At 53.5% G+C, this 13,586-nt stretch overlaps 1 protein-coding gene across 4 annotated transcripts in view; it reads right to left on the reverse strand.

Annotated features, from left to right (window-relative positions):
* Nucleotides 1–3,433: 3,433 nt before the first annotated feature.
* The window catches only part of RCC2 (regulator of chromosome condensation 2), a 35,099-nt gene continuing 24,946 nt past the window's right edge, over nt 3,434–13,586 (reverse strand). For all 4 annotated transcript variants that reach the window (XM_085558462.1, XM_085558464.1, XM_085558460.1 and 1 more), the window contains 5 exons: nt 13,372–13,552; nt 12,138–12,243; nt 11,989–12,061; nt 8,565–8,642; nt 3,434–4,446 (listed from right to left, as the gene is read on the reverse strand). In XM_085558462.1, coding sequence (XP_085414588.1) covers nt 3,989–4,446; nt 8,565–8,642; nt 11,989–12,061; nt 12,138–12,243; nt 13,372–13,552 — 896 coding nt within the window. In that variant the 3' untranslated portion in view covers nt 3,434–3,988. The remainder of the gene's footprint in view (nt 4,447–8,564; nt 8,643–11,988; nt 12,062–12,137; nt 12,244–13,371; nt 13,553–13,586) is intronic.

A 13,586-nucleotide genomic window follows, 5' to 3' on the forward strand; every position in this document is an offset into this window, starting at 1 on the left:
TCCCATTCCCATTCCCATTCTCATCCCTGGCTCATTCCCAGTGGGAATCAGCACCTCCAGCCTGGGAGCTGATCCCATTCCCATTCCCATTCCCATTCCATTTCCCATTCCCATTCCCATTCCCATTCCTCCTCCCATTCCCATTCCCACTCTCATTCCCATTCCCATTCCCATTCCTCCTCCCATTCCCATTCCCACTCTCATTCCCATTCCCATTCCTCCTCCCATTCCCATTCCCATTCCCATTCCCATTCCCATTCCCATTCCCACTCCCACGCTCGTTCCCATTCAAATTCCCTGCTCTTCCCACTCCAATTCCCACTCCCATTCCCATTCCCATTCCCTGCTCATTCCCACTCCCATTCCCATTCCCATTCCCATTCCCATTCCCATTCCCATTTCCCATTCCCATTCCCATTCCCACTCCCTGCACATTTCTCCTCCCATTCCCATTCCCATTCCCATTCCCCATTCCCATTCCCATTCCCATTCTCATTCCCATTCCCAGAAGGAATCAGCACCTCCAGCCTGGGAGCTGATCCCATTTCCATTCCATTTCCCATTCCCATTCCCATTCCCATTCCCATTCCCATTCCCATTCCCATCCCAGCCCTGGAACCCATCCCTGTCCCAGAGGGATCCAGACGGATCCGTGTCCGAGCCCTGCCGGAATTCCAGAGGGACAAAATCCACAGCTGGTCCCTTGGAGCGACCCCACACAGGGACAGGAACCCCCGATCCCAGAGCTGTGTCCCTTTGGAATTCCAGAGGAAAACGGGACAGGAATCCCCGATCCCAGAGCTGCATCCCTACAAAATTCCAGAGGAAAACGGGACAGGAATCCCCGATCCCAGAGCTGTGTCCCTACAAAATTCCAGAGGGAAAACGGGACAGGAACCCCCGATCCCAGAGCTGCATCCCTACAAAATTCCAGAGGAAAACGGGACAGGAATCCCCGATCCCAGAGCTGTGTCCCTACAAAATTCCAGAGGAAAACGGGACAGGAACCCCCGATCCCAGAGCTGTGTCCCTTTGGAATTCCAGAGGGAAAACGGGACAGGAACCCCCAATCCCAGAGCTGTGTCCCTACAAAATTCCAGAGGAAAACGGGACAGGAATCCCCGATCCCAGAGCTGTGTCCCTTTGGAATTCCAGAGGGAAAACGGGACAGGAACCCCCGATCCCAGAGCTGTGTCCCTACAAAATTCCAGAGGGAAAACGGGAGCGGGAATGCTTTGGGATGGAGCCTGGATTGGGATTTGGGAAATGGAGGCATCAGCTCCAAGTCCTTTTGGGAACAAAACAGGGAAATTAAAAATGAAATAAAAAATTCAAAAAATTAAAATTTCAAAAATAAAAATAAAAAAATGGAAATCCTGAGAATTGAAAAATATGGAGTGAAAAAATAGGAATATAAAAAAAAAGGAAAAAATAAGGAAATAAAGGAAAAAAATTGAAGTTCAAATTTAAATATCAACGTTAAAAAATGAAGGTAAAATAAAGTAGCAGAGTTAAAAATAGAAAATGAAAAGTGGAATAAAAAGAGAAATAAAATTAAAAATTGGAGGGGAAATATAAAATAAATATTAAAGTTGAATTAAAATGGAAAATTAGAGTAAGAAATAGAAATAAATATTAAAATTGAGTTAAAATGGAAAATCAGAGTAAGAAGTATCAAATAAATTTAAAAATTGAACTAGAATTTAAAAAAAATTAAAAGTAGAATTTGAAACTTAAGTGATTAAAAATTAGGAATACAAACGAGAAGATGAATTAAAAGATAGAACTGGAAAAGGAGAAACGGGAAGGAAAAGATGAAGTTCAAAGTTGGATTTGCCAAATGAAAAATCAGAAATTAAAATGAAGAAATTTCGATGGAATAAAATAGAAAATAAAAAGGAAAAAATGAAGTTCGACGCTGAATTCATAATGAGAACCAAAAAAAAATGAGGAATTCAAACGAGGAGACTTTGATGGAACAAAAACCGGGACGAAGAAAAAATAAAAATGAAACTCGATGGTAAAAAAAACAAAAAAAGGTAAAAATGAAAATATTGAAAAATGAAGAATAAAGACTTAAAAGTGCCCAAAATCAGGGATTGAAAGTGGAAAATGGGAATTTTTTAAACTCCAGCCAATGGAAGGCGAGGGCGGCTCCGAGGGATACAAAAATCCCGGGATTCTCCCCCGGCCCATCCAGGAGCCCTCCCGAGCTGGGAATTCCTTGGGAATGTGGGAATGACCCTAAAAAATATGGGAATGACCCTTGGGAATGTGGGAATGACGCTCAGAAATACGGGAATGACCCTTGGGAATGTGGGAATGACCCTAAAAAATATGGGAATGACCCTTGGGAATGTGGGAATGACACTCAGAAATACGGGAATGACCCTTGGGAATGTGGGAATGACCCCTGGGAATGTGGGAATGACCCCATGGGAATGACCCTTGGGAATGTGGGAATGACCCTCGAGAATGTGGGAATGACCCCATGGAAATGCGGGAATGACCCTTGGGAATGCAGGAATGACTCCTGGGAATGTGGGAATGACACTTGGGAATGTGGGAATGACCCTTGGAAATGTGGGAATGACCCTCGGGAATGTGGGAATGACCCCTGGGAATGACCCTTGGAAATGTGGGAATGACCCTCGGGAATGTGGGAATGACCCCTGGGAATGTGGGAATGACCCTCGGGAATGCGGGAACGATCCCATGGGAATGACCCTTAGGAATGTGGGAATGACCCCTGGGAATGCGGGAATGACCCTTGGGAATGTGGGAATGACCCCATGGGAATGAACCTTGGGAATGTGGGAATGATCCTCTCCCCATCCAAGATCCTTCCCAAAGCTGAGAATTTCTTGGGAATGGCACATCTGGATCCTTCCCAAACTTGGGAATTCCTCAGGAATGTGGGAACGGCCCCTTGGGGATGCAGGAATGGCACCCTTGGATCCTTCCCAAACCTGGGAATTTCTTGGGAATGTGGGAATGGCAGCCTTGGATCCTTCCCAAACCTGGAATTCCTTGGGAATGCGGGAACAACCCTCGGGGATTCAGGAATGGCCCTCCTAGATCATTCCCAAATATGGGAATTCCCTGGGAATGGATTTCCCCGAGCTGGGAAATCCTCAGGAATGACCCCACGGGAATGTGGGAATGGCACCCTTGGATCCTTCCCAAACCTGGAAATTTCTTGGGAATGTGGGAATGGCACCCTTGGATCCTTCCCAAACCTGGGAATTCCTCTGGAATGCAGGAACGACCTCCTGCAGTTTTTGGGGCTCCAAGCAGGGTTTTGGCGATTCCCCACCCCCCAAATCCCAAAATCTGCTAAAAAACCGGGATTTGGGATTTTCCCGCTGGCTGCTCCCCCGGCCGGGATCTCCCCTCTCCAAACCCCCTGGAAAACGACCCCGGATCCCAAAAATTGACCAAAACCCTTTTTTTTTTTTTACTGCAAACTCCCCGAGCGCCGCCCCGGGGAGGAGATGGGAAGGAGCAAAAATCCATGGAAAAATCCAGGAGAATCCCTAAAAACGGCCCGAAGGGAGCGGGAATGGCGCGGGGCAGAGCCGGGCTCTGCTCCTGAAGGCACCTCGAGATTCCAGCACAGTGACCTGGCACGGAGGGAACTGGGAACGCGGGAATTCCGGCTGATCCCGGGCCAAACCATCCGCCAGAAGGGAAAAACCCCCAATTCCCGGGAAAAAAATTCCTTTGGGACTCCCCTCGTGATCCCTGAGATGTCCCCGGGGTGGGCGAGGGCGGGGAGCCCGGGAATGCTGCTGGGATGGGATCCGGGAATGCTGCTGGGATGGGATCCGGGATCCCTGCGGATGCTGGAGGGGTGGGAGAGGGGAAATCCCGAAAACTGTAGCACCCAAAAGAGGGAAAACCAGCAAAAAATGGGAATATTGGGAAAAATGGGAGCGTAGGAGGAAAAACCAGGCGTTGGCAGCTGCTCCTTAGGGATCCCAGATCCCTAAGGGGGATCCCAAGCCGGGATCAGATTCCCAGAGTGATCCCGAGCCGGCAGCCACGGAAGTTCGGGGCTGGAAAAATGGGAAACAGTAAAAAAAAAGCTGCGGAAAAATACAAATAAAATCCAAAGCGATTCAAGGCCAGACCCTACGAAAGGCGGGGCGGGCCGGGCCGGAAGGCTCGGCTGCGGTCGGGAATTCCAAAAGCCGGGAACAGCGGGGCTGGGAATGGCCCCCCCGAGGGCTGGGAATGCGGGGACGGGGAGGGAGCACGGCGGGCGGGATGGAGAAGCGGGATCGGGATCGGGATCGGGATTGGGATCGGGATCGGGATCGGGATGGGGATGGGGACCCCTCAGAGGGTGCGGGGGTTGTACTCCGGCAGCTTCCGCAGCTTCTCCTGCTCCGCCTCCGACTCGTCCCGGGCGATCACCAGCGAGTGGGAATAGCCCATGGCCACCTGGAATGGGAACGGGAATGGGTCAGCTGGGAATGGGAATAGCCCATGGCCACCTGGAACGGGAATGGGTGAGCTGGGAATGGGAATAGCCCATGGCCACCGGGAATGGGAATGGGTCAGATGGGAATGGGAATAGCCCATGGCCACCGGGAATGGGAATGGGAATGGGTCAGATGGGAATGGGAATTGTCCATGGCCACCTGGAATGGGAATGGGTCAGATGGGAATGGGAATTGTCCATGGCCACCTGGAATGGGAATGGGTCAGATGGGAATGGGAATTGTCCATGGCCACCGGGAATGGGAATGGGAATGGGAATGGGAATAGCCCATTCCACCGGGAATGGGAATGGGAATGGGTCAGATGGGAATGGGAATTGTCCATGGCCACCTGGAACGGGAATGGGTCAGATGGGAATGGGAATTGTCCATGGCCACCAGGAATGGGAATGGGAATGGGTCAGTTGGGAATGGAAATTGTCCATGGCCACCGGGAATGGGAATGGGTCAGATGGGAATGGGAATAGCCCATGGCCACCGGGAATGGGAATGGGTCAGATGGGAATGGGAATTGTCCATGGCCACCCACCAGGAATGGGAATGGGAATGGGTCATCTGGGAATGGGAATAGCCCATGGCCACCTGGAATGGGAATGGGTCAGCTGGGAATGGGAATTGTCCATGGCCACCGGGAATGGGAATGGGAATGGGTCAGATGGGAATGGGAATTGTCCATGGCCACCTGGAATGGGAATGGGTCAGATGGGAATGGGAATTGTCCATGGCCACCGGGAATGGGAATGGGTCAGATGGGAATGGGAATTGTCCATGGCCACCGGGAATGGGAATGGGAATGGGAATGGGAATTGTCCATGGCCACCGGGAATGGGAATGGGAATGGGTCAGATGGGAATGGGAATTGTCCATGGCCACCGGGAATGGGAATGGGTCAGATGGGAATGGGAATTGTCCATGGCCACCGGGAATGGGAATGGGTCAGATGGGAATGGGAATTGTCCATGGCCACCGGGAATGGGAATGGGAATGGGAATGGGAATTGTCCATGGCCACCGGGAATGGGAATGGGAATGGGTCAGATGGGAATGGGAATAGCCCATGGCCACCTGGAACGGGAATGGGTCAGATGGGAATGGGAATAGCCCATGGCCACCTGGAATGGGAACGGGAATGGGTCAGCTGGGAATTGCCCATGGCCACCGGGAATGGGAATGGGTCAGATGGGAATGGGAATTGTCCATGGCCACCTGGAACGGGAATGGGTCAGCTGGGAATGGGAATTGTCCATGGCCACCGGGAATGGGAATGGGTCAGATGGGAATGGGAATTGTCCATGGCCACCTGGAACGGGAATGGGTCAGATGGGAATGGGAATTGTCCATGGCCACCGGGAATGGGAACGGGAATGGGTCAGATGGGAATGGGAATTGTCCATGGCCACCGGGAATGGGAATGGGTCAGATGGGAATGGGAATTGTCCATGGCCACCGGGAATGGGAATGGGTCAGTTGGGAATGGGAATTGTCCATGGCCACCGGGAATGGGAATGGGTCAGATGGGAATGGGAATTGTCCATGGCCACCCACCAGGAATGGGAATGGGAATGGGTCAGCTGGGAATGGGAATTGTCCATGGCCACCTGGAATCTGGGAATGGGAATTGTCCATGGCCACCTGGAATGGGTCAGCTGGGAATTTGAATGGCCCATGGAACTGGGAATGGGAGAAGGGAAGGGAATGGGTCAGCTGGGAGTGGGAATACCCATGGAACTGGGAATGGGAATGCCCAGGGGAATGGGAATGGGGCAGCTTGGAGTGGGAATGCCCATGGAACTGGGAATGGGAAAGGACACCCAGGAGCGGACACTGCCCATGGAAAAGGGAAAGGTGCAGCTGAGGGGATCCGGGGATCCCTCCCGGGATCCCTCCCTCCTGCTGGGATCCAGTCCGGCCTGGAGCATCCCAAGGGAGTTTTAGGGAAGGGCCCTGCACCCCCTGCCCGGCACCCACGGGTGTCACGGGCTGGGCACGGCCTCAGTTTCCCCGTTTATTTTAGGGAATGGATCCCAGTGTGATGGGCTGGGCACAGCCTCAGTTTCCCCGTTTATTTTAGGGAATGGATCCCAGTGTGATGGGCTGGGCACGGCCTCAGTTTCCCTGTTTATTTTAGGGAATGGATCCCATGTTATGAGCTGTGCACAGCCTCAGTTTCCCTGTTTATTTTAGGGAATGGATCCCAGTGTGATGGGCTGGGCACGGCCTCAGTTTCCCTGTTTATTTTAGGGAATGGATCCCATGTTATGAGTTGTGTATGGCCTCAGTTTCCCTGTTTATTTTAGGGAATGGATCCTGCTGTCCTGAGCTGTGTACAGCCTCAGTTTCCCTGTTTATTTTAGGGAATGGATCCTGCTGTCACGAGTTGTGCATGGCCTCAGTTTCCCTGTTTATTTTAAGGAATGCACCCCGGAGCGATGGGCAGGGCGCAGCCTCAGTTTCCCTGTTTATTTTAGGGGAGGGCCCTGCGGATGTGATGAGTTGTGCACAGCCTCAGTGCCTCAGTTTCCCTGTTTGTTTTAAGGGAGGGGCCCACGGGTGTCACGAGCTGGGCACGGCCTCAGTTTCCCTGTTTATTTTAGGGAAGAGCCCCCAGGTGCCCTCTCCATCACCCCACGGCTGTCACGAGCTGGGCACGGCCTCACCCAACCCCAAATTATTTTCGGGGAGGGCCCCACAGGTGCTCCCTCACCCCACGGGTGTGAGGAGCTGTGTCAGGTCTCAGCCACCCCAAATTATTTTGGGGCGCGGCCCCCGGTGCCCCTCAGGTGTGACGAGCTGGGCACGGCCTCGGTGTTCCCGGTCATTCGGGGGGATCCAGGTGCTCCACCCTCACCCCAAATAAAGGTGTGGGGAGTTCTCAGCCACCCCAAATTATTCCCCACAGATCCCCTCGCTCACCCCACGGGTGTGGGGAGCTGTGTATGGCCTCAGCCACCCCAAATTAATTTAGGGGTAATCTGGGTGCCCTCTCCATCACCCCATGGGTGTCATGAGCTGGGCACGGCTCAGCCACCCCAAATGATTCCCCACAGGTGTGGGGAGCTGTGTATGGCCTCAGCCACCCCAAATTATTTTGGGGGCAATCTGGGTGTCCTCTCCATCACCCCATGGGTGTCATGAGCTGGGAACAGCTCAGATACCCCAAATGATTCCCCACAGGTGCCCTCCTTCACCCCACAAGTGTGATTTCACACAGCCTCAGCCACCCCAAGTTATTCCCCACAGATTCCCTCCTTCACCCCACACACAGGATGAGCTGTGTACGGCCTCAGCCACCCCAAATTAATTTAGGGGTAATCTGGGTGCCCTCTCCATCACCCCATGGGTGTCACGAGCTGGGCATGGCTCAGCCATCCCAAATAAATCCCCACAGATCCCCTTGCTCACCCCACAAGTGTGATGAGTTCACACAGCCTCAGCCACCCCAAATTATTCCCCACAGATCCCCTCGCTCACCCCACAGGTGAGCTGACCTGTGTATGGGCTCAGACACCCCAAATTATTTTAGGGCAATGCAGGTGTCCTCTCCATCACCCCATGGGTGTCATGAGCTGGGAACAGCTCAGCCACCCCAAATGATTCCCCACAAGTGAGCCGACCTGTGTATGGCCTCAGCCACCCCAAATTCCTCCCCAAAGGAGCCCTCCTTTCACCCCACAGATGGGATGAGCTGGGCATGGCCTCAGCCACCCCAAATTATTTTGGGGGCAATCTGGGTGCCCTCTCCATCACCCCATGGGTGTCACGAGCTGGGCACGGCTCAGCCACCCCAAATAAATCCCCACAGATCCCCTCGCTCACCCCACAGGTGTGATGAGTTCACACAGCCTCAGCCACCCCAAATTATTTTGGGGGCAATCCAGGTGTCCTCTCCATCACCCCATGGGTGTCACATGAGCTGGGCACGGCTCAGCCACCCCAAATGATTCCCCACAGATCCCCTCGCTCACCCCACGGGTGTGGGGAGCTGTGTAGGGGCTCAGGCACCCCAAATGATTCCCCACAGGTGCCCCCTGACCCCACAAGCCCTGTGGGGTCCCCTCACCTGCTCGGTGTAGATCCCGTCCAGGGTTTTCACCTCCTGCGCCGCCGTGGACGATTTGGGTTTGTGGTCCCCATATCCCTGTGGGAACATCCCATGGGATTGGTCATTTTGGGATTTGGGTTTGTGGTCCCCATATCCCTGTGGGAACATCCCACGGGATTGGTAATTTTGGGATTTGGGATTTGGGATTTGGGTTTGTGGTCCCCATATCCCTGTGGGAACATCCCATGGGATTGGTCATTTTGGGATTTGGGATTTGGGATTTGGGTTTGTGGTCCCCATATCCCTGTGGGAACATCCCATGGGATTGGTCATTTTGGGATTTGGGATTTGGGTTTGTGGTCCCCATATCCCTGAGGGAACATCCCATGGGATTGGTCATTTTGGGATTTGGGATTTGGGATTTGGGATTTGGGATTTGGGTTTGTGGTCCCCATATCCCTGTGGGAACATCCCATGGGATTGGTCATTTTGGGATTTGGGATTTGGGTTTGTGGTCCCCATATCCCTGAGGGAACATCCCATGGGATTGGTCATTTTGGGATTTGGGATTTGGGATTTGGCTTTGTGGTCCCCATATCCCTGTGGGAACATCCCATGGGATTGGTCATTTTGGGATTTGGGATTTGGGTTTGTGGTCCCCATATCCCTGTGGGAACATCCCATGGGATTGGTCATTTTGGGATCTGGGATTTGGGTTTGTGGTCCCCATATCCCTGAGGGAACATCCCATGGGATTGGTCATTTTGGGATTTGGGATTTGTGGGATTTGGGTTTGTGGTCCCCATATCCCTGAGGGAACATCCCATGGGATTGGTCATTTTGGGATTTGGGATTTGGGTTTGTGGTCCCCATATCCCTGTGGGAACATCCCATGGGATTGGTCGATTTGTGGGATTTGGGTTTGTGGTCCCCATATCCCTGTGGGAACATCCCATGGGATTGGTCATTTTGGGATTTGGGATTTGGGTTTGTGGTCCCCATATCCCTGAGGGAACATCCCATGGGATTGGTCATTTTGGGATTTGGGATTTGGGATTTGGGATTTGGGATTTGGGTTTGTGGTCCCCATATCCCTGTGGGAACATCCCATGGGATTGGTCATTTTGGGATTTGGGATTTGGGTTTGTGGTCCCCATATCCCTGAGGGAACATCCCATGGGATTGGTCATTTTGGGATTTGGGATTTGGGATTTGGCTTTGTGGTCCCCATATCCCTGTGGGAACATCCCATGGGATTGGTCATTTTGGGATTTGGGATTTGGGTTTGTGGTCCCCATATCCCTGTGGGAACATCCCATGGGATTGGTCATTTTGGGATCTGGGATTTGGGTTTGTGGTCCCCATATCCCTGAGGGAACATCCCATGGGATTGGTCATTTTGGGATTTGGGATTTGTGGGATTTGGGTTTGTGGTCCCCATATCCCTGAGGGAACATCCCATGGGATTGGTCATTTTGGGATTTGGGATTTGGGTTTGTGGTCCCCATATCCCTGTGGGAACATCCCATGGGATTGGTCGATTTGTGGGATTTGGGTTTGTGGTCCCCATATCCCTGTGGGAACATCCCATGGGATTGGTCATTTTGGGATTTGGGATTTGGGATTTGGGTTTGTGGTCCCCATATCCCTGTGGGAACATCCCATGGGATTGGTCATTTTGGGATCTGGGATTTGGGTTTGTGGTCCCCATATCCCTGTGGGAACATCCCATGGACAGGGATTGGTCATTTTGGGATTTGGGATTTGTGGGATTTGGGTTTGTGGTCCCCATATCCCTGTGGGAACATCCCATGGGATTGGTCGATTTGTGGGATTTGGGTTTGTGGTCCCCATATCCCTGAGGGAACATCCCATGGGATTGGTCATTTTGGGATTTGGGATTTGGGATTTGGCTTTGTGGTCCCCATATCCCTGTGGGAACATCCCATGGGATTGGTCATTTTGGGATTTGGGATTTGGGTTTGTGGTCCCCATATCCCTGTGGGAACATCCCATGGGATTGGTTGATTTGGGATTTGGGATTTGGGATTTGGGTTTGTGGTCCCCATATCCCTGTGGGAACATCCCATGGGATTGGTCGATTTGGGATTTGGGATTTGTGGGATTTGGGTTTGTGGTCCCCATATCCCTGGGGGAACATCCCATGGACAGGGAACACTCGGTGGGGCCCCAGGGTTTGGGAGATTCGGGATGTCCATTGGGGTTCCCAGGGGGATTTGAGGTGACCTTTTGGATATTTGGGGTGTCAGTTGGTGTTTTTGGGGTTTCCTTTGGGGTTTTTGGGTTTTCTTTGGTGTTTTGGGGGTTTCCTTTGGGGTTTCTGGGTTTTCTTTGGGGTTTTTGGGTTTCCTTTGGGGTTTCTGGGGTTTCCTTTGGGGTTTTTGGGTTTTCTTTGGGGTTTTTGGGGTTCCTTTGGGGTTTTTAGGGTTCCTTTGGGGTTTTTGGGATTCCTTTGGGGTTTTTAGGGTTCCTTTGGGGTTTTTGGGGTTCCTTTGAGGTTTCTGCGGTTTCCTTTGGGGTTTCTGGGGTTTCCTTTGGGGTTTCTGGGGTTTCCTTTGGGGTTTTTGGGATTCCTTTGGGGTTTTTGGGGTTCCTTTGGGGTTTCTGGGGTTTCCTTTGGGGTTTTCGGGGCGTACCAGCTCCCCAAAGGTGGGCGAGGGCCCCCAGCTGATGGTGGGTTTGGGGTGTCAGTTTGGGGTTTCCTTTGGGGTTTCTGGGGTTTCCTTTGGGGTTTTCGGGGTGTACCAGCTCCCCAAAGGTGGGCGAGGGCCCCCAGCTGATGGTGGGTTTGGGGTGTCAGTTTGGGGTTTCCTTTGGGGTTTCTGGGGTTTCCTTTGGGGTTTTGGGATTCCTTTGGGGTTTTTGGGATTCCTTTGGGGTTTTTGGGGTTTCTTTGGGGTTTCTGGGTTTCCCTTGGGGTTTCTGGGGTTTCCTTTGGGGTATTTGGGTTTTCTTTGGTGTTTTGGGGGTTTCCTTTGGGGTTTCTGGGTTTTCTTTGGGGTTTTTGGGTTTCCTTTGGGGTTTCTGGGGTTTCCTTTGGGGTTTCTGGGGTTTCCTTTGGGGTTTTTGGGATTCCTTTGGGGTTTCTGGGTTTCCTTTGGGGTTTCTGGGGTTTCCTTTGGGGTTTTTGGGATTCCTTTGGGTTTTCTGGGTTTCCTTTGGGGTTTTTGGGGTTTCTTTGGGGTTTTTGGGGTTCCTTTGGGGTTTCTGGGGTTTCCTTTGGGGTTTTTGGGATTCCTTTTGGATTTTTGGGGTTCCTTTGAGGTTTTTAGGGTTCCTTTGGGGTTTCTGGGATTCCTTTGGGGTTTCTGGGGTTTCCTTTGGGTTTTTGGTATTCCTTTGGGGTTTTTGGGGTTCCTTTGGAGTTTCTGGGGTTTCCTTTGGAGTTTCTGGGGTTTCCTTTGGGGTTTTCGGGGCGTACCAGCTCCCCGAAGGTGGGCGAGGGCCCCCAGCTGATGGTGCTCTCGTCGGCCGCCACGATGACGGAGCTCTTCCTGCAAGGGAGGCCATCCCTGGTCCCGCGGCTCCGGCTCCCCCGTCCCGGGCCGGAATTCCCGGAGCCGCACTCACCCGCAGGCCAGGCTGCGGATCCTCCACCCGCACAGGTCCTGCACCGCCTTGGGGTACATGGTGGACTCCCGGGACGTGTTGGTGGCGCCCCAGAAGAACAACCCGCCTGCAGGGGAACCCCGGAATTCCCAAATCCATGGGGATCCCACCCAGCAGGGCAGGGATCCCCCGGAATCCCCAAATCCATGGGGATCCCACCCAGCAGGGCACGGATCCCCCGGAATCCCCAAATCCATGGGGATCCCACCCGTCAGGGCACCGATCCCCTGGAATTCCCAAATCCATGGGGATCCCACCCGTCAGGGCACGGATCCCCCGGAATCCCCAAATCCATGGGAATCCCACCTGTCAGGTAACAGCTACCCCCGGAATCCCCGAATTCTGGATCCGTGAGAATCCCACCTGTCAGGGCATGGATTCCCCGGAATTCCCAAATCCCAGGTCCATGGGAATACCATCCCAAATCCCTACCTGTCTCGCTGATGGTGCCCCCAGCATTCCCAGATCCCAAATCCCAGATCCCGGCATTCCCAGCCATCCTGCTGCCAGCCCCTTTGGCATTCCCACCCGTCCAGCTGCCAGCCACTGTGGCATTCCCAGCATTCCCAAATCCCAAAACCCCACCTGTCTCATTGATGGTGCCCCCAGCATTCCCAGATCCCAAATCCCAGAATTCCCAGCCATCCCACTGCCAGCCCCCTGGCACTCCCGGCATTCCCAATCCCGGCATTCCCACCCGTCCCGCTGCCAGCCCCTGTGGCATTCCAAAATCCCCAGTTGTCTCGCTGATGGTGCCCCCAGCATTCCCAAATCCAAAATTCCAGATCCCAGCATGCCCACCCATCCTGCTGCCAGCCCCTGTGGCATTCCCAAACCCCCGACGCCGGCATTCCCGATCCCGACATTCCCACCCATCCCGCTGCCAGCCCCTGTGGCATTCCCAAATCCCCACTTGTCTCACTGATGGTGCCCCCAGCATTCCCAGATCCCAAATCCCAGATCCCGGCGTTCCCACCCATCCCGCTGCCAGCCCCTGTGGCATTCCCAAACCCCAAATCCCAAATTCCCAATCCCAGCGTTCCCACCCATCCCGCTGCCAGCCCCTGTGGCATTCCCAAATCCCCGATCCCAGATCCCGGCATTCCCCATCCCGGCATTCCCACCCGTCCCGCTGCCAGCCCCTGTGGCATTCCCAAACCCCCGATCCCGGTATTCCCGGTCCCGGCGTTCCCACCGGTCTCGCTGACGGCGAAGGAGCAGGTGTATCCCGCGTAGATCTGGGCGGCGCCGCGCCCCGGGAAGTCGAAGAGCTTCACCAGCCGCGGAACCATCTCGTCCTTCTGCTCGGCGTGGCCCAGCCGCCCGTAGCCCCCGAAACCCCAGGAGAACACGCGCTTCTGGGAATCCAGCACCAGCTGGAACGGGAAAACACCCTCAGATCCCAGATCC

The sequence above is a fragment of the Lonchura striata genome, chromosome 21 (genome assembly GCF_050655825.1).
Source record: "Lonchura striata isolate lonStrDom1 chromosome 21, ASM5065582v1, whole genome shotgun sequence".
NCBI lineage: Eukaryota > Metazoa > Chordata > Aves > Passeriformes > Estrildidae > Lonchura > Lonchura striata.